General features: G+C 38.8%; 2 protein-coding genes and 1 pseudogene across 6 annotated transcripts in view; 1 reads left to right on the plus strand and 2 right to left on the minus strand.

Annotated features, from left to right (window-relative positions):
- CARNMT1 (carnosine N-methyltransferase 1) overlaps nt 1-22,007 on the minus strand; it is a 58,054-nt gene that overhangs the window by 24,590 nt on the left and 11,457 nt on the right. The window contains exons 1-3 of one of the 4 annotated variants that reach the window (XM_036854537.1): nt 17,880-18,381; nt 10,168-10,363; nt 9,161-9,324 (exon numbers count right to left, since the gene is read on the minus strand). In XM_036854537.1, coding sequence (XP_036710432.1) covers nt 9,161-9,324; nt 10,168-10,363; nt 17,880-18,364 — 845 coding nt within the window. In that variant the 5' untranslated portion in view covers nt 18,365-18,381. Of the gene's footprint in view, nt 1-9,160; nt 9,325-10,167; nt 10,364-17,318; nt 17,409-17,879; nt 18,382-22,007 lie in introns of those variants that run through there. The other 3 variants (XM_036854539.1, XM_036854536.1, XM_036854538.1) reach the window with 3 other exon arrangements.
- Nucleotides 18,514-19,728, plus strand: LOC118896579 (annotated as a pseudogene).
- Nucleotides 19,526-22,007, minus strand: part of NMRK1 (nicotinamide riboside kinase 1) — a 56,829-nt gene continuing 54,347 nt past the window's right edge. For both annotated transcript variants that reach the window (XR_005020213.1, XR_005020212.1), the window contains one exon: nt 19,526-19,590. The gene's annotated coding sequence lies outside the window, so the exon portion shown is untranslated. The remainder of the gene's footprint in view (nt 19,591-22,007) is intronic.

The following is a 22,007-nucleotide window of genomic DNA, read 5'->3' on the forward strand; positions in this document are numbered from 1 at the left end:
TTTCAATTATTTACTTATTTTAAAGAAACATAAAGAGTTAATGTTAGAAACATTGAGAGTTAATTCATCCTTTTCTCACCAGTCTACATTGTATCTTTCAACAGTAATAATAATAATAATAATAACAACAACAATAACAGGGACTTCCCTGGTGGTCCTTCCAATGCAAGGGATGCGGGTTTGATCCCTGGTTGGGGAACTAAAATCCCACATGCCACGAGGCAACTAAGCCCACGCACCGCAACTACTGTGCCCATGCACCACAACTAGAGAGCCCACACGCCACAACTACTGAGCCTGCATGCCAGAATGAAAGATCCCACATGCTACAACTAAGACCCAATGCAGCGAAAAATACATAAATAAATTTTAAAATAATAATAATAACAATAACAGATAAATAATAGTAAAATAATACTTGTGCTAGTTCAGTAAGTACCTTTAACAGTGACATGCCTTTTTAGTACAGCTAACATTGTTATGCTGACTGGATACCATGGTAATATACATGATTCATTGATCACTGAGTATGAACGAAATCATGTTTAAAGTGCTAGAAATTATGCTGACTTAAGCATTTGACATTCGGCCTTCCAAAAATACCCAAACTTTTGTATATTCCAACAGTAAAAAGTCTTATCTCACAACCTACTTTTCAGAAACAAAGATATTTTGAATTTTGAGAAATACCTGGATTTTATGTTTAAAAAAGCTATCAAACTATATTATCCGTCATTTTATAAATAGTATATACATTGAGAGAGTGCACCAACTAGGAACTTTAAGAATATATTTTTGGAAGCAGCAATATTTATAAAAGTTCCTAAAACTGAAAACATATATTTATAAAAAGTATGAAAAATAAGGAAATAATGAGACTAGATTATAATTCTAATAGTTGTAGATAAAAATTAACAAAAAAACTTGTAACGGGCTTCCCTGGTGGCGCAGTGGTTAAGAATCCACCTGCCAATGCAGGGGACACGGGTTCGAGCCCTGGTCCGGGAAGATCCCACATGCCGCGGAGCAACTAAGCCCGTGCACCACAGCTACTTAGCCTGTGCTCTAAAGCCCGTGAGCCACAACTACTGAGCCCACGTGCTGCAACTACTAAGCCCGCATGCCACAACTACTGAGTCCACGTGCCACAACTACTGAGCCCATGCACCTAGAGCCTGTGCTCCGCAACAAGAGAAGCCACCGCAATGAGAAGCCCGCGCACCGCAATGAAGACCCAACACAGCCAAAAATAAATAAATAAAATAAATAAATTAAAAAAAAAAAAACAACTTGTAACATTTATTAAAGTAAACAAAGGTAGACTTTAGGAATAGAAGAAAATTAATAGAACAAAGGAAAAAAACATCATCATTTCATCTGACACAGGAAAGGTATTTGACAAAAGGCAACACTCTTTCATGACAAAAACTCTCAGGACAATAGGAATACAGGGAAAATTCCTCAATATAAAAAAGGGTATTTATGAAAAACCCAGAGCTAACATCCTACTCAATGGTGAAAGACTGAAATCTTTCCCTCTGAGACCAGAATACTAGATATGGATGCCCCCTTTCACCACTGCTATGTATTGTTATGTACTTCCAGAGCTATTTAAATGGGAAAGGAAGAGGTAAAAACTACATTCACAGATGAGATGCTCCTATATGTAGAAAAACCCAAAGAATCCAGAAGAAAGCTACTAGAGCTAATAAACAAGCAAAGTTGCAGAGTACAAGGTAAACATAAAAAAGTTAGTTGTTTCTATACATCAGCAATGAACAATCAGAAAAGGAAATTAAGAAAACAATTCCATTTACAATAACATCTAAAAGAATATAAAACTTAGGAATAAATCTAAACAAGGAGGTGTTACATTGAAAACTTGTACACTGAAAACTAAAAAACAAAGCTTAAAGATATTAAAGAACACCTAAATAAATGCAAAGACATCCTGTATTCATGGATAGGAAGATTTAACATTTTTAAGATATCAAAACACCAAAAACAATCTACCTATTCAACACACTCCCTAACAATATTCCAATAGCCTCTTTCACAGAAATGGAAAAACTGACTCTGAAATTCATATGGAATTGCAAGGAGCCCCAAATAGCCAAAACAATCTTGAAAAAGAATAAAATGTACGAATCACACTTCCTGACTTCAAAACTTGCAAAGCTACAGAAATTTAAATAGTATGGTACTGGCAAAGGGCAGACACATAGACCAATGCAATAGAACAGAGAGTCCAGAAATAAACCGTCACATATGGTCAATTGATTTTCAAGGACAGTGCCAAGACAATTCAATGGGGGAAAAAGACAGTCTTTTTAACAAATGGTGCTGGGAAAACTGGATATTCACATGTAAAAGAATGAAGTCAGACCCTCACCTGATACCATATGCAAAAATTAACTCAAAATGGACCAATAGACGTAAGCTTAAGAACTAAAATTATAAAACTCTTAGAAGAGAATATTGGGGAAAATCTTCATGACACTGGATTTGGCAATGATTTAATGGATATGGTATGAAAAGCACAGGTAACAAAAGAAAAAAATTGATACACTGGACTTCAAATTATAAAATTTTGTACATCAAAAGACACTATCAAGAAAGTAAAAACAGCCTACAGAACGGGAGAAAATATTTGCAAATCATATATCTAACAATGGATTAACACATGCAAAAAAAAGAAAAAGAGTCAAATCTTATCACACAATCTTATCTATGACAAATCATCTTCAATCCAGACATAATAAAGTATAAAAATGCATTAACAAAGCCTATGGACAATAAAAATGTAAATTGAAAGCTTGTCCAGTGAGTAATATACATGTCAAGCATTTGAAATCTGAAATCTGAAGTATCTGTAGTTGAATTATTTGAAATCTGCCTAGCTTTGAAGCCTAAGAATAAACTTCTTTCTAGAAAAAACATGTCACTAAAAAACTTCTTTCTAAATCGTATCTGCAGAGCACACACAAAAAGGCAGTGAATTATTACCGATTCTACATCTGAATCTTGTGCATTAGATATCTGGACATGCAGAAACAAGCAGTCGTCTTTTTATTTCTTTTTTAAGTCTGACAACATGGCTGAAATAATGATAAATTCAATTGTGGGGCGTCCAAAGTTACTCGCTTACTGAGCTATTTCTGGGTCTCACACCCAGAATACTATACACTTGACTGAAGAAATATTTATAGAATTGAACATCAGTAGTGTCATGACTTCATCAACAATGGAATAAAAGTTATGAAAGCTTTAAGTGATTAAAAAAAAATCAAAAGTATACAACACATCTATTATCCCTTCAACTGTGTGTTCAGAACATAATTACAGCACAGCATGCCAAAAAACTACTGGTCACAAGCAGAAATACATTGGGTGATTTTCATACTTATTCAGCTAAAGACAATCTACATGGCACACAAACATAAAAGTATTCAAACAAGGTGAACAGCATCCATTACATGTTAAAGGCTCACTAAATAAAACAGACTTTTTAAAGTCTTTCCATGGGCGTATCAACAGACTGGCATAATAAAGAATCAGTGAAGTTCAAGTAAAGTCAATAGAGATTATCCAAACTAAAATATAAAACGAGTTAAGGGGGAGGGGCAGTGTAGAAAAAGAGCCACCTGAAACCTGAGAGACAATAGCAAACAGTTTAATATATATATGTAACTGGCATCCCGTAAGAGAAAGAAATAGAGAAAAAGGTAGGAGAAATATGTGAAGAGATAAGAGCAAAGAATTATTGATTCGGTGATATATATCTACTCAACCCCCCAAAAGCAAAGCCAACCTCAAGTGGGAGAAACACAAAGAAAACCACATCTAGTCACACTGCTGACAAAGGTGGGGAATGGGGTGAAGAGAATGGGGAGTAACTGTTTAATGGGTATGGGATTTATTCTGGGTTGATGAAAATGTTTTAGAAGTATACAGAGATGATGGATGCACAATACTGTGAATGTACTTAATGCCACTGAGTTGTTTCCTTTAACATGGTTACTTATGGGGCTTCCCTGGTGGTGCAGTGGTTAGGAATCCGCCTGCTAATGCAGGGGACATGGGTTTGAGCCCTGGTCTGGGAAGATCCCAAACGCCGCGGAGCAACTAAGCCTGTGCGCCACAACTACTGAGCCTGCGCTCTAGAGCCCAAGAGCCACAACTACTGAAGTCCCCACGCCACAACTACTGAGCCCGCACACCTAGAACCTGTGCTCTGCAACAAGAGAAGCCACTGCAATGAGAAGCCTGCACACTGCAAGGAAGAGTGGCCCCTGCTTACCACAACTAGAGAAAGCCTGCTCGCAACAAAGACCCAACGCAGCCAAAAATAAATAAATTAAATTAATTAATTAAAAATAAATAAATAAATAAAACTAAGCCAAGATACAATTTCCCATCTATTAGATCGGCAAAAGTTCAAAAGCTTAATAATACAATATATTTGGCAAGGCTGTGAGTAAACAGGCACGTTCATATATTGCTGGTAGAAGGCAAAACAATACAACCCTTAGAGTGATATGTGGCAATAATTGTGGCAGACAGACTCTAAAGTGGTCCCCACCTCCTGGTGTTCACGTCTTTTTATATTTCCTTCCTTTGAGCGTGCCCCAGGCCTATGACTTGCTTCTAACCAACAGATGTCACTCCTGTGACTGTGTTACATTAGAAAAGACTCCACTGAGTCTTCTATAATGTAACAGAGCCTGCTGGCTCTAGAGACTTTCCTTGCTGGCTTGATGAAGTTAAGTAGCTATTTGTGAAAGCCCACAAGACGAGGGACTGTGAGAGGCCTCCAGGAGCTGAGGTAGGCTTCTAGCCCTCAGTCAACTAGAGCCAGGGCCTACAACCACAATGAAACAAATTCTGCCAACAACCTGAGTGAGCTTCGAAGTCAATGCTTCTATAGTCAAGCCTCTAGATGAGAACACAGCCCAGCAGACATCTTGATTACAGCCTTATAAGATCCTATACAGAGAACTCAGTGAAGCCATGCCCAGACTTTTGAGCCACAGAAACTATGAAACAACAAATATGTGTTGTCTTAAGCAGTTAAATTTATGGTATTTTGTTGCACAGCAACCAATATACATTTACCTTTCAGATGCAGCAATCCCACATCTAAGAATTTACACTAAAGATACATCTCCAACAATATAAAAATATACATGCACAAGGTTATTAACTGTAGCATTATAATTGCAAGATACTGCCAGCTACTTTACTTAAATAACCAAATATAAGAGACTGGTTGAAGTATTCTGAAACTGTTTAAAAAAAAAAAGATTGAGTAAGATTTCCATGAACTGATACAGAGCTAATCGAGGATTAAGTGGAAAAAGGAAAGAGCAAAATAAAATATATAGTATGCTCCATTTTGTGTATGAAAAAGGGGGTACTTAAAAAGAAAAAAATACTTATCTGCTTACTTCCATTAAAAAAAAAACAGAAAAACACAAGAAGGATACATGAGAAATCAATAATATTGATAACCTACATGGCAGAGTGGGGGTGAGATGGAGTACGGAAAAAACAAGGGAAGGAATGACATTTTTTCTGAATATCACTTTTTTGTATAGTTTTGTTGAGATGATTAGTCCACAAATCAAAAAAATAAAAAATCAACAAGAATGGGGTAGGGGGCAGGGACACGCAACCCTAAAATTGAAAGAAAACAGAAACAAATAAACCTAAGTATACTGAATTTCACATAAAAAATATAACCACAGTGAGATTGCAAAGGCTGAAGGGGAGCTAATTTGAATAAACTGTGAAGACTATTTTTATTAAAAACCCTTAATTTAGGGGGAAAAATAATTAATTGCTAGCAAATCCTGAACTTTTGGGGTAGTTTTGTTTTTCCTACAATATGGAGGTAGCAATTCTGAAACATTTTGTGTGTATTGTAGGACTGAGTAAATGAACAAATATACTGATGTTGTCAGAAGCCAGGGTTTTCACTGTGGAAAAAGACAGACAGACTTAAAGAATGGGGGAGGGCTTCCCTGGTGGCGCAGTGGTTGAGAATCTGCCTGCCAATGCAGGGGACACGGGTTCGAGCCCTGGTCTGGGAGGATCCCACATGCTGTAGAGCTACTAGGCCCGTGAGCCACAACTACCGAGCCTGCGTGTCTGGAGCCTGTGCTCCGCAACAAGAGAGGCCGCGATAGTGAGAGGCCCGCGAACCGCGATGAAGAGTGGCCCCCGCTTGCCACAGCTGGAGAAAGCCCTCGCACAGAAACGAAGACCCAACACAGCCAAAAATAATAAATAAATTAATTAATTAATTAAAAAAAAATAGTTGCTTATTTATTAAAAAAAAAAAAAAAGAATGGGGGAAGCCAAGGGAGGAACCCAATGGGGTTGGAATAGAATTGAAGATATCAGTATGAACTCATTATTTCTTGTGTTTGGTTTGTGTGTGTATTCTGTCCACTGAAAGGCTCATAAGCAATGACATCTTAGGAACAGTGAACATGCCTAGTGCCAGATATTGGTTTCGACCCACCATTCCACATTAAAAGGAACCAGGTCCTTGGAAAAACACTCAATTTCAGGACTGAGGTAGTGAAGATACAAGATGGGACTGAAATATCTTATGTCAGAAAGTAAGGAAGTGCTCAAAAAAATGACGGAGGCATGCCATGCCAAAAGGACATAGGCACCAACTGACTGAACTCCTGCTGGCCAAACCTGAGGAAATTTGAAAAAGAAAATTTTAAAAAAAATGGTAATGGACTATAACCTATTGAATAAAATAGGAACCATGAGTCTTTCCTGTAATAGATAGTTAGAGCAGAATGCTGACTGATAATTGTAGAGTTAGAAAATCACCATTCCACAACCATCATAGCACAGGTTAGTTCATGTAAGATTCAATGGATGACAATTCTAGGAGGCAGAAGGTTGGAGAAGGAGCAGGATATTAATTGCATGGTGTCAAAGTGTCTCCTCAGAAATTTCTTATTGGTTGCAAGAAGAGAAACAGTGGACTTCCCTGGTGGCTCAGTGGTTGAGAATCGCCTGCCAATGCAGGGGACACGAGTTCGAGCCCTGGTCCGGGAAGATCCCACATGCCGAGGAGCAACTAAGCCAATGAGCCACAACTACTGAGCCTGCGCTCTAGAGCCCGCGAGCCACAACTACTAAAGCCCGCGCGCCTAGAGCCCGTGCTCTGCAACAAGAGAAGCCACCGCAATGAGAAGCCCACACACCACAACGAAGAGTAGCCCCCGCTCGCCGCAACTAGAGAAAGCCCACGCTCAGCAACGAAGACCCAACGCGGTGAAATTAATTAATTAATTAATTTTTTTTTAAAGAAGAAGAGAAACAGTAACTAAACAGTGGGAAAACCAAATAACATCTTGATTAGAATCATCAATGATGGGCTAACAGACTTTGCATGTCTCTGAAGGTGATATCCTGAAAAGGATACAACATCAATTATCTATTATTTTGAGAGAGGACATATAATCTAGATCTAATCATGAAGAAACATCAGATGATGTCAAACTGAGGAAGAGTCTATAAAATAACTTACTTGTATTCTTCAAAAATGTTAATGTCATGAAAGTCAAAAAAAGGCCTAGGAACTGTTCCAGATTAAAGACATTAGAATTAAACATAACACAATATCCTGGATTGGATCCTAGACTGTACAGAAAAATAAGTGTCATAAAGGACATTATTAGGATAATTTATGAAACTTAAATATAGACCATTGATTACAAAGCAGTAATCAAGTTTAAATTTCCTCAATCTGGTAACTGCACTGTATGCTTATGTAAGAGAGTATCACTGTTCTTAAGAAAAAAACTCAAGTATTAAGCAGTAAAAAAGCATGATATATGGAAACTGATCTCTCAAATAGTTTAAATAATAATCGTGTATATGTATGGCTGTAAACAAACACATAAAGGGGGGAAGGAGGAAGGAAGGGAAGTAGGAAAGGAAATAAAGAAGCAAATGTACAATACTAAGAATTGGTGAATTTAGGTAAAAAAAAATATATGGGAGCTCTTTGTACAATTCATACAATTTATCTGTAATTTTGAAGTTATTTCAAAATAAAAAGTTTTCAAAAAAGAGAGGGAGAGAAGGGACACACACGTATGTACGGAAATTTCTGGATGGATACATCCAAACTTAAAGATGTCAATCAATGAGGAGGGGAAGAAGATGAGGAAAAGGAGCCTCTCTCTCTATAATGATCCTTTTAAACAATAGACTGAACTCCATCCAGTGGTTCTCTTTAAATATATAACCTGTAAGTCAGGTTCCTAACCTGGGATCCATGGGCCAAAGAGGTCTATAGACAGAATACACTGTACCTATAAGGGAGTGGAAAAAAATTACATTTTCATTTCATTAACCTTTAACTGATTATTTTTTTGTCAATTATGAATGTAGACAACAAACAACAGTAGTTTTAGGAGTACCTGTAACTGTATCACCAAGAGAAATCATATATATTTTCACTTCACATTAGCTGCTGAGATTCTCAAAATAGCATATACCGTTCAGTTATTTTCAAAGTACATTAACACTTCCTGCTAGACTTTTATTTAACGTGATACATGATAAAAAGCAGGTTACATAACATTTGCTTTTTAAGTATTTTCATAAGTATATTCCAAAATAACTGGTTTCTTTGTAATCCTATGTATGTTATTTTATTCACTTATAAATGTTATTCTGAAAAAGAAAATTATGAGCTTCAGACTGCTCAAGGTTTTCATGGCATAAAAAAGTTAAGAATCTCTTCTCTGAGCTATAGATCCCTCACTTGTTTACAAATATGCCATAATGAGGAAAATTAAAATAGTTTGCAGCTTTTTGCTCTGCTATAAAGCAAATTATAAAAAAAAGACGTCGTTGATAATGAACATTCAATCTAATCTTCTCATTATGTAATTTCTAGATAGAGTAATTTCCCATAGTGCTAGAGCAATAATCATTCAAAACACTAACTGCAATCTCACACAAAGTACCCAAGAACAAATATAACAGCATACACCCACACATGAAAAAATACAGGCACACAGCAACTTGTAAAAATGAATCAACACTGTGCAATGTCTCTTAGAGAAACTCAGTGCTTACATATCTTAAAGAAACTGGTTAAAAACAAGATACTATTTACCATCTCTCTTTTGGAAAATTTTTTAAAATTTCTTTAATGATTGGCTGGTAGCAGGCATCCCTTTCTGCTTTCCCAGTTTCACTCCAGTCTCTCACAAACTGTTTCAATGTGGATTTTAACTTATCCATGTCAAATGTAGATGCTGGCATAATCTTTCCATTCTCCTGTTTAAAAAACAGAAATCAATTAGTTTCTCAGAAAGTAATCAATCTTGAATATGATTAAATAAACATGCTACTAAGGGGCTTTATAGGTGGTTTAGAGGGTAAGTCACTAGCCTTTCAACTCGACCGGGGTTCAAGCGCAGCTTGAGATTCTAAATGAAAAGAGTTTGGTGGTCTCACTTCTACCCTCAATACAGTATGGTCCATTAATCATGAAACCACCATATAATTAAGCAGTCTTTACTCAGGAGAGGACCAGAACTGAGCCGCTATGGAGACCAAACATTCTCTCGGTCTAAGAGAGGAAAGAAAGTCCCTCCAGGTCATTGATGGAGCAGCATGGAGAGGCTCACACTGGAGTGGCCCAACTGTATCTATCCTGTGGATACAAAAACAGGACTTCAGTTTCTATTACTTCCAGTCCCTTGAGATTTATAAGTGAAAATAATCTTTTAGAGTAAAAGATGAATATCAATAGATGCAAGATTCTGAAGATAATGTTTAGCAAGGGAAATTAATTTCACACAGCTAGTAAGGTTGTTAATAAAAATGTAAGTCACTAACTCCATATGCCACAATAGGCGGAACACTACGTGAAAAGTGTATCAAAATGCCCACAATTATCTTAGTACTTTTAGGGGAAAAAAATCAGTGAACAAATCCAGTTTCTGGCATACTGTTCTATTAAGCCTAATAAAATGACTGAACATACAAGTGAAAACATTCTCTAAGTAGAGCCAATGACTCTTTCATTTCATAAAAATGAAATCCAGGAAGATAAAGATCTCAAAATATAGAAGTCAAACTCTAAAATAAAAACAAATAGAACAAACTTGCACATACATCTTCTCCATATTCTTTATTTTCAAACATATGTATGCAATCATTCACAATGGTGAGTAGTATTTCTTGATTATGATCAACGCATTTCCGGATCTTGTCCAAGTGAAGAAGAAACTGCGGAAGTAGTTTCTGCTGATTAGCTGGGAGTGATCGAAATTGTCTTTCTGTTCGGTGCACTCGCTCATGCATACTGGTGCTAAAACATAAAAGGTGTTTTTTAAATTGGCAAAGAATTCTCACCAGAGGCCAATCTTATTTTAAGTTTGCCTTCCTGTACAATTATTTCCTTATAATGTTGGATACTGTCCAGCCATTTTCAATCTTTTGGTTTCTTAAAGGATATCGATTTACAAAGTTTTGTATATTTTCATGTTATTACAAACTCTCTAAGCAACCAAACAAAAGACAAATAGTTAAAACACCTGCACCAATTAGAAGGGAGAAAAAAAGGAAACGTAAAGAGGATTAATGCACAACATGTTTATTTTTATGATTTCAATTTCCAAAATTAAAATTTTCAGCAAAACAGCTTTGATTTTAGAAATTTAGATTTTAGAAATTTTAGATTTCTCCATCCAGTAGCAGAATGCTGCTCTGAAATTAGAATATATACAAAATGTGTTTTGAAATTATTAAGAGCCAACCAAGTTGAATTTTTTTTAATATTGTAAAAGATCTTATATACTACAAAAGTAGTAAACAAATGAAAAACTGAAATTCTATAGCTTTTTACATGACGATATTCACACTTTGTATTCCAGAAGTTTCCAGATAACTCTAAAGGTCACTTTGAGGACTTTTTAAAAAAATAAAACGTAAAAAGAACATCATTTTTAAAACTTAAATATTATACTCAAAATGAAATGTCATTTTACATCAATCAGATGGGCAAAATTTTAAAGCCTGACTATATGAAATATTGGTAAAAGTGCGGAAGATTTAGAATATTTATATACTGATTGATGGTGGGTGCATAAATTAGTACAACCACTTCAGAAAATTTAGCATTACCTAGTAAAGCTTAATATGCAGACTCCCTATAACCAAGCAATCATACACCTAGACACATACTCAAGAAACTCTTGCAAATGGGCACATGACACATGAATAAGTCTCATCACAGCACTGTAAGAAATAACAAGCAAAAAATCTGGAAACAACCCAAAAAGTCTATCACCAGTAGACTGAACGAAGAAAATACAGTATAGTTATACACAGAATACAGTTACTAAATCCAGCTACACACAATAATATGGATAAAACTCAGAAACAAAATATTTGTTGACAAAAGCAAGTTGCAGAAAAATACATAATGTACAATTCCATCTTATATAAAAATAAGCAATATATTGTAGGGAATAAACATATGTAGAGAAACTACAAGTAAGGAAACGAAAATGCAGGAAAATGATGTCTTATGAAGGGAAAAGGATAAGATAATGTTCTTTTTGTAAACCGGGTGGTAGGTGTTCACTACATCATTCTTTACATTTTACAGATACAAATAACCAAATACATAAATGCATATGCTTCTTTTAAATGTCCTTTGGCATTTACTCAATATTAAATGGAAATGAAAAATATTCTTTTTCATTTGGTTGCCTGAGTCTCTCTACTTATCCAAATAATTCTGTCATTTTATCGTATGTCAAATTACTGTATAATTTCTGAACAGTCATATTTAAAGAGGTTCTGAAGAAACTTGACAGAACTGAAGCAAAAACCTGGTTACATTTTTAGAAGATTGTGTGTGGTGGTATTCTGGGGGTGGTTAGGGATAATGTGAAACCAAGTAGGCAGTGGCTGCACTGATGTTTGCTTTTTTTCCCCCCTGGAGACAGTACAACAGTGAGCTCTGGAGTCTAACAGATCCAGATTGAAACCCAGGTTATGCTACCTATTCACTATGTGACCCTTGGCAAGTTACTTCCTTTCCCTGTGGCTCAACTGTCTCATATACCAAAACAAGGAAATACATAACAATGATGATGATGACAGAAGCTATGATCTATTGAGATTTAATAAATGTCAGGCACTAAACCAAGTCACTTAAAATGAATTATTCTGAAAAATCTCCATAAAACCCCACGAGGTAGACACCATCATACTCCTCTGCCTACTTAATGGATTTCATTGAAAGCGTAACAAAATAAAGCACACAACACACTTAGCCCAGTGCCTAAATCATAGTCAATGCTCAAATATAGGAGGTATATCTAATTTATATAACTAATGTGTACACAGTGAAAATACGAAAAATGAAGAAAAGTAAAAGTATTCAGGAGGAAAAAAGTCCCTAATAATTCCTCTTCTAGAGGCAACCACTTCTAACCTTCTGGCGTATTTCTCTCTGTTTTATTGTTGTTGTTTAAGACAAAGTCATCTAACACCTTTCTAGTCAAAATGCAGTACAGACCACAGCAGATTACGTGGAAGTGGTTAGGAATGGAGAATCTCTGGCGCCATGCAAGACCTACTGAATGTAATCTGCCTTTTAACAAGATCACCAAATGCTTCACATGCACATTAAAGTTTTAGAAACACTTGTAATTCTTCATCCTTGTCGAAAGAATTTTCCCAGGTCAGAAAAAAAGTTCTCAAATGACTATATGACAAATGACTATAAGGGCTGCTCATCATCATCCCATCTTAGGCAACCAAAATTTACTTAGCTATTTCCCAAACATTGGGCATCTAGATACTTTCACTTGTCTATACAGTGAAATTTTGTGTTCAAAATCTGTCTACATTTTAGAAAAAAAAAAAAAAATTACCACGAACTCCCAAAAGAATTACCAGATCAGAAAAGGTAAGTATTTTTAAAGCTCTTGATACAAACTGATTTTCAGAAAGATTTTACCAATTTACATTCCTATCAGTAGAGTATGACACTAACTACTTAAAGTGGGCAAACAGCAGAGTTGCAACAGTTTACAATTTACTGTCAACAGGTTAAATAGTCTCACAGTAATCCTTTCCTAGAATTCCTGGGCACTGGATACCCCACCAACTCCCTCTCACCACACCTCAAAACTCAGCATTTCCAAACTGAACTTAGCACACGTCCCACCAGAAAAACTTGCACATCTTCCTATATGGCTGATGTTGAAGAATGGTACACCACACATCCACTCAAGTCAGAAATTAATGAGTCATCCTAAAATGCCTCTTCTCATAGCACACACAATCAAGAAGACTGAAATCCTTTTGATTCTACTTCATAAAACTATCTACATATTCCCCCTCCTCCAATGCTTTACCTCGGGCCCTCACTATGTCTCCCAAAGATAAACTGAGAGGCCTGCTACCTAAATATGCTTTCCCCAACCTAACCCCCTCCCACCTCCAATCAGATAAATTCTTCTAAAATACAAAACTCATCTTTGTCACTATTTAAACTCCATATTTCAGCATATGTAAAAAGCAATCAATAAATGTTCAGTTACGCTCCCTCGGCACCACTTCTGGTTCTCCTTGGAGACTACTTATTTCCATAAGTGCAGGGGAGTTGAGTAACTTATGGATTGGTCAGAAAAGCAAATCCATATAAAAGTTCTGTTAATTCCATATAAAAGTGATGTAACGGGGCTTCCCTGGTGGCACAGTGCTTAAGAGTCCGCTGGCCAGTGCAGGGGACACGGGTTTGATTCCTGGTCCGGGAAGATCCCACATGCCGCGAAGCAATTAAGACCGTGTGCCACGACTACTGAGCCTGCGCTCTAGAGCCTGCGAGCCACAACTACTGAGCCAGCGTGCAACTACTGAAGCCCTCGCACCTAGAGCCCATGCTCCACAATAAGAGAAGCCACCGCAATGAGAAGCCTGCGCACCGCAGTGAAGGGTAGCCCCGACTCGCCGCACCCAGAGAAAGCCCGCACGCAGCAAGGAAGACCCAACGCAGCCAAAAACAACAACAAAAAACCAAACCAAAACAAAAAACAACAAAGAAAGTGATGTAACTACACAGAGCAGGATGAGATGCAGCATATCCCTTAACCCTTGGTTACTTAATGGTATGCAAAGCTGTCCATAACATACATCTATTTACTCTCTTGAAGTAAGTGAGGTCTTACCAGAGTTGAGAAGAGTCCAGTCCTTACTATACTATTAAAACTGGGGCTAATTTCACTGTTCTGTAAATGCTTACATTATCAATGTGTTTTAAGACAGTGGTGGGCAAGTTATGACCTCCTGGTTACTTGACTGTTTTTGTAAAGAGTTCTACTGGAACACAGCTATGCTCATTCCTTCGCATACTGCCTGTGGTTGCTTTCACACAAGCATACAGTTGAACAGTTTTAACAGAGACCACCTAGCTCTCAGAGCTTAAAATGTCCATTGCCTGGCTCTTTAAAGAAAGTTTGCCAACCTTGATTTAAAGGAATGTTTTACAACCTTCAGACTCTCCTTGGTTCTGAACTCAGTCAGCATTAAGAGGCCACATCCTTGGGCACCTAAGAGGAGAATAGAGTCAGCAGCCATATTTCCTCAAGGATATCCCTACCTCCAGCTCTCTCTAGAAGGCTGATCTCAGCAGTGACCCCAACTCTGACTCAAAGTGGGTCCAATGCTGGATCTAGCCAAGGGCTAAGGTCATAGACCCATTCCTCTGCACCTGTTGAACTATTCTAGAATTCCAAACACGGAAGCATACCTTTTCAGAGGAGAGTCTGCCTTAATCCATTTAAAATATTTATTAAATATCCAAGGTTAAAATTGTCTTACTAGTACCACTGCTTACTAATGCAGGGTAAATTTTTAGTTAATGACTTTGGATTTCAGGCCAGACTCTACCACAATTATTTGGTTGTACAACCCTAGGCAAGTTGCCCACCTCTTTATATCCCCTCACCTGTAAAAATGAGCTCTACATCTCAGTTTTTAAGATCTACCTAACTGCTATTTCTAAAAGTAGGACATATCTGATGACGTTTGATATTTCGAATGTAGTATTTCCTCTGTGAGTAGGTATCTCCATTCACAACAAGAGCGGTATTTTAAGGCTAACGTTTTTTTACTATTCAGTACAATGCTATAATCATTTTTACCTCAGTCAGAATATGTCATCTAAGCAAAATCTGTAGAAAGTACAGAACTGGAAGCCACTGGAAAGAGAAATTTTTTTTTCTGAATTTTGAATTTTATTTTATTTATTTTTTTATACAGCACGTTCTTATTAGTTATCCATTTTATACATATTAGTGTGCACATGTCAATCCCAACCTCCCAATTCATCCCACCCACCCCGCCCACCACCACTTTCCCCCCTTGGTGTCCATACATTTGTTCTCTGCATCTATGCCTCTATTTCTGCCCTGCAAACCGGTTCATCTGTACCATTTTTCTAGGTTCCACATACATGCGTTAATATATGATATTTGTTTTTCTCTTGGAAAGAGAAAATATTAATCAAAAGACATTTCTTGCCTTATGACCTTTATATAAATCTCCTATATATTGACAAAAAGGCAGTGAGTAGTAAAACCAAACTGTCTGAAATTTGGAAGTATCTGCTAAAGGTCTAGAATAGAATTGTCCATAAGAACTTACTACAATGATGGAAAGGCTTACATCTGCACTGTCCAATACAGCAGACAATAGCCACATGTGGCTACTGAGTACCTGAAATGTAGCTAGTGAGACCGAGGAAAAGAATTTTTAATTTTATTAAATTTTAAGTAATTTAAGCTTAAATGCAGCCAGATGTGATTAGTGGCTATGGTATTGGGCAGTACAGGTCTAGAAGATTATAAAATGTTGGAATGTAATAATCCAGTGTTTTCTGCTACACAATCCTTCCCATACCCCTAAACATATTTTTAATTGTATACTATTTTCAGCACAGGGATTTCAATTTTTTCATTAAGAGAGTACATGCAAATAAAAAGGATTGTTGTTAAAAATGAAATTTTCCTCAGTCACACACTGAAGTGGTAAAGAAGAGGGAGGAGAGTATAGCAAATTGTATCACAACCACCAGAACATGCACACAGTGCCCTTTTCTATATTGCCACACTTAGGTCCTAGTTTCGGGTCAAACCCCCCTGCCCTCCCCCACAAAAAGGCCCAGCTGATACCCAATCATAAATATCAATTCTAAATTAGTCCCAATATATTTGAACTGCGTACAAACACACATTTTAACTGAGTCCACAACAGTCCCAAGACATTTCCCAGTATTCTTTCTACACTTTTCAACAGTAAAATATACCAGACTTTTCTGCAGCTAACACTTCTGGCTATCTAATGTCAGCTTCTTCCCCTCGCTGTATGGTTCTTCCAGACACAATACTTGTAACAAGTTCAATGCTCCGGTTGTCTGCCTTCCTCACTGCGTTGATACTAAATCAAATCCCCATGTTATTAATTCCCTTCTGAGCTCCATAAGTAATGCAATCCATGGCTCCTATGCCCGAGTTTAATTAGTAAATTATTTCATCAAGATCTCTCAACTTCAAAAATTCATGTCACAAATTTAATCAGAGTCTAAAGTAACTTCAAGCTTTCATTAAGCAAGTTTTAAAATTCAGAATAGTAACAAACTAGTTTAACCATCAGTCACAAATTGACAAACTATTTGGGAATAACAAATGTACTTCTTTGTTACTACTTGTCTTATTTGTTAAAAATGGAGCCCCAACAACATGCCAAGCACTGGCAACATAAAAATAAATAAGGCTCAGCCCCTGCCCTTGAGGAGGTCAGTCAAGCAATATTTAAAAATTTGCATATAGCACAGGAGGCCATCTAAGGGAACAGTTTTACTTCAGTAGGAGGTCACATCTATCTGATTCCAACTGCAGACTCAGAACATCGCCGTCGGTGTACACATCTCTCACACGAATAAAAGTGCTTTCTTTACCTGAAAATCCAATTGTTTTAAGTCCCTTTCAGATCTTGGAATTATAATTTTCTGACTAAGCTACTTTACTATTTACCTACAAGAAAAATGAAAGGAAGTTTAAAAGTCCTACCACTGTGCCCAACCCACAGTGAGAATCCGATAAATATTTGCAGAAAAATATCATAAAAGCGGCTCTTGCAGTGCTTTCCCCCTTAAAAATCTGCAAATTTTAGAACATCCGGACCATCTCCGACCTTAATTTCACCCACCAGTTAAAGACACTGAGCAGCATCATTCACTCGCTCACCACAAAAGTGCTGTGCTTTCGCAGCGCCAAGGGTGGGGGTGTGTAAGGGGCGGAAATCTTAATGCTGCTCTCACAAGAACTGACAACAGTTTGAGAAAAAACATCCTACGGCATCCCACGTGTAGGTGAACTTGGGCTCTCCGCCTGTTCAGTTTGCAGGACAGCGACAATACATACAAATCATGCCCGGCACTGGACGATTTTACCACCACCATCTTCTATGAAATTCTTACAGCACTTTTCCGGTCACCCTCACCGGCCTCAAAGCCAAACCTTTAACGAGGGATGAAAGGCAAGAGGGCTAATGTGATCCTGAGATCAGAAGACAAGAGGCTGAGCAACAGACGGTGCGGCAGACACGCGGGAGTGCAGGGCCGGGAAGGGCTAAGGTGGCGCGAGATGACTCGGGGGCGCGGAGGTCAGCTCAGGCGGCCCGGTTCCGACGCCCCGGAGGCGTGGCGACCGGAGGGCGAGCGCGGCGTGCGCCACGGTGCGGACGGGTCAGCCGCAATCAGCGGGCGCGCCGACGGGCTGAGCAGGGGTCCGCCACGGGCTCCTTACCCGTAGTAGCGGAAGGCATTAATGATCTTCCAGAAGTGCTCGCGCTCGAGCCTCTCCTCCTCTTCCTCTGTGCTGCGCGTGGCCGCCGCCGCCGAAACCGCCGCGGCGGAGCCCAAACGCCCGGCGGAGAACTGCACTTCCACCTCCTCGCTCCCGCCGCCTCCTCCGCGGCTGCCGCCGCCTCCCCCGCAGCCCTCGGGCAGCTGAGAGACTGGCGGCGGAGGGCGCCGCCGTCGCTGCATCGCCGCCGCGGCCCTCGGCCTGGCTCGCTTGCGTCTCGCCGCGACGGAAAGCGTGGTGGCGGCTGCTCGGCCCTCCTCTAGACGGCGCCCGCCGTGGACATGCCCCCAGCTCGCGGCGCGCCCCGCCCCCGCCGCCCTCGGGCCTCCATCAGCGCCGGGCTCCGCCAGGTCTTCCGAGCACCCGGAACGACCGCGCTTGCGCATTCGAGAGTACGACGAAGGGCCGCAGCCACCTGCGCTCATTTGCTGCCGGCCTTTGGCGACGGCGCGCTGATGTCACGACAACGCGTGAAGTGGGCGGGGGCAAGGGCCAGATGGGTGGGGCGAAGGAGGAGATTCCTGGCAGGTTGGGGACGGCACCTGCGAGCAGCTGCGTGGTTCGGGCTTGAGAGCCGGTGAGTGCCGGGTGGTGGAACAGGCCGCTGAACTAAGGCTAACACATTAGCAAAGGAGAAATGCTGAAAAAAAGTTCAGCTTTGATGAATTCAATCGGAACTTTTATTTCAGAAAGTCTAGAAGGAAGGTCTTGAATTCGCCCTGTTAAGTTTTAATGAATTTCTTAAGTGAATTTCTATTTTTAATTGCATAAATGTAGAGGGACACTGTCATCTTTTCAGTGTTTAGGGGCCAGCGAAAGCCCTAACCCAAGCCCTGGACTGGTCATGGCAGCAGATCGGGAAAAATTCAGGAACCTAACTCTGTCTAGTACTCGCACTTTGGAAGACCACCAAAGCGCAAAGGAGCCATAACGCGGTGCAGCACTAACATCAAACGGTGGCCCATAGCAATGTCAGACTTAACCACTAACTCTTATTTACCTGCGTTCATTTTCCGCCCCATTTCTCTCTGGGCTCGTGGATAAAACCGCTGCCCTACCTGCATTTGATGTTATTCTTAGAATATAACTCGTTTCACTCAATTTAATCTACCATCCAGCAAAACAGTCTTTCAAAATAATGGTAAAAGAAGATTGTTTTATTCAGGAGAATTAAACTTGCTCAGGGACCACGGATTCTGTTAAAAAGATATAATCATATTGAAAATGAAGTGGCTCTCTGATCGCGCGGCGGGCCTTCAGGATGGCGCCGAAGACAAGAAGCCTAAGAAGTCAACCTGGAAGTTTAATTTGGACCTTACTCATACAGTAGAAGATGGAATTTTTGATTCTGGAAATTTTGAACAGTTGCTACGGGAGAAGGTTAAAGTGAATGGAAAAACTGGGAATCTTGGGAATGTCGTTCACATTGAACGCTTCAAGAATAAAATCGCAGTTGTTTCTGAGAAACAGTTCTCTAAAAGGTATTTGAAATACCAAGAAATACCTTAAAAAGAACAATCTTCGTGATTGGCTTCGTGTGGTTGCATCTGACAAGGAGATTTACGAACTTCGTTACTTCCAGATTAGTCAAGATGAAGATGGATCCGAGTCTGAGGACTAGGTGAAGCCATCCCTTATAGGGCTTTGCTTGCTAATAAAACAAATGAAGTATACAAGAGAGACATCTTGAAATGGACCTTTAGTTTATCAGTGAATAAAAAACATTACTCTGGGGCTTCCCTGGTGGCACAGTGGTTAAGCATCCACCTGCCACTGCAGGGGACACAGGTTCGAGCCCTAATCCGGGAAGATCCCACATGCCGTGGAGCAACTAAGCCCGTGCGCCACAACTACTGAGCCTGCGCTCTAGAGCCTGCAAGCCACAACTACTGAGCCCGTGTGCCAGAACTACTGAAACCCACGCACCTAGAGCCCGTGCTCCACAACAGGAGAAGCCACCACAATGAGAAGCCCACGCACCACAACGAAGAGTGGCCCCTGCTCGCTGCAACTAGAGAAAGCCCGCACACAGCAACGAAGACCCAACACAGCCAAAAATAAATAAATAAATAAATTTATTTATTTAAAAAACAAAAAAACATTACTCTGTATGTTAAGCATTCATCTCTTTTATTTAAGTGTATGCTGTTTATATGGTGCTGGCTTTAATATTTTTAAAAAATTTTTATTGGAGTATAGTTGATTTACAATGTTGTGTTAGTTCCGAGTGTATAGCAAAGTGAATCAGTTATACACATATGCACTCCTTTTTTTTTTAAGATTCTTTTCCCATATAGGCCATTACAGAATATTGAGTAGAGTTCCCTGTGCTATAGAGCAGGTTCTTATTAGTTATCTATTTTATATATAGTAGTGTGTACATGTCAGTCCCAGTCTCCCAATTTATCCCTCCCCCCCTTATCCCCTGGTAACCATAAGTCTGTTTTCTACATTTGTGACTCTACTTCTGTTTTGTAAATAAGTTCATTTGTACTCCCCCTTTTTTTAAAAATACTTTCTGTAAGCAGTATTTAAATAGCCTATAGCTAGTGGAATTTCTTTCAGGATTTCTAAAATGTACTGCTTTTACAAATGTCCTTGAGTTAAAGTATATAGTGAAAAAATGAAGCACAATTTTGGGTATAACTTTATATAATAAAATATTTAAATTCTCAAAAAAAAAAAAGAAAATGAAGTGGCTTCATTTTCATAATTTAAATTAATAATTGAAATAAAGGCAATGCTAAAAAAAGTACTGTGGTTATTCTGTGTTAATGTTACATTTTAATACAATGTTTTTATAAAGTTTAAAGTTATTTATTTTTTGAATAGTAATGCAGTAATACATGGTTCAAAATTCAAAAGGAAAATGCAAAGGGTTACAAATGTAAAGTTTCTTTACCCTGTCCCTAACCGCCAATATCCCCGTCCCAGACACAATATATCAATTCCTTGCCTATTCTTCCAACTTGTCTATCCAGTACCTTTTTTCTTAGAGTCTGGTGTTTGGATGTTATGTATAAATTCTCATAATTTTTTTTTTTTTTTTTTAAGGAAGGATTTTTTTTTTTTTTTTTTTTTTTTAATGTCTGTGTTGGGTCTTCGTTTCTGTGCGAGGGCTTTCTCTAGTTGTGGCAAGCGGGGGCCACTCTTCATCGCAGTGCGCGGCCTCACTATCGCGGCCTCTCTTGTTGCGGAGCACAGGCTCCAGACGCGCAGGCTCAGTAATTGTGGCTCACGGGCCCAGCTGCTCAGCGGCATGTGGGATCTTCCCAGACCAGGGCTCGAACCCGTGTCCCCTGCATTGGCAGGCAGATTCTCAACCACTGCGCCACCAGGAAAGCCCTCATAATATTAACTGTTACCAATGCTGTTTTCATATGCACACACAAATTATACATGTCATAATTTGTGACATATATCATGCTAACATTTAATATTTTAATTGTTTTTCCCTATTGTATCACCTTATTTGTTCCTTACCTCAACTCTGTGAAGTAAGTCTTGTTATATTCCTTTAAGAAATGAAGACAGACTCAGAAAAATTGTCTTACCCAGGGACACATAAATAGCAGAGCTAAAGTACATTTATTCATTCATTCTTTCCAGCAAATGTGTTGGTGGCCTCCTATGTCTCTTGCACTGAGCTAAAGGCAGCTAGAAGCTAGTGGAAACATGGACTTCTCATTTTCACTTTGCCAGTTAGTAAGTGTGACCTGTTTAAAAAAGTTACTTGAGGTCTCGACTGTATTGTTTCTAAAATGGATGTAATATTACCCTTCCTACAGGGCCATTGGGAGAAATAAATGAGATAAAGAGCAAGAAATGCCTAGTATATCAGCTTAATAAATATTTTCTCTTCAGAATACATTTTTGACCTTGTTTTAAAACACTTTTCTTAAGACTTCCTCTTCCTAATTTCTTTGCAATGAGTTTCTCATATAGAGATCTTCCCAAACAATAGAGCCCTTTGGGCTGAAAGTTTGGGAATGTTTTCATCCCAAGGTCAATTAACCTCCAAGAATTAATAACCAAAACATACTAAGCGTCCCTTAGTTTTCCCAGTCC

Source organism: Balaenoptera musculus, chromosome 6 (assembly GCF_009873245.2).
Source record: "Balaenoptera musculus isolate JJ_BM4_2016_0621 chromosome 6, mBalMus1.pri.v3, whole genome shotgun sequence".
NCBI classification, from domain to species: Eukaryota; Metazoa; Chordata; class Mammalia; order Artiodactyla; family Balaenopteridae; genus Balaenoptera; species Balaenoptera musculus.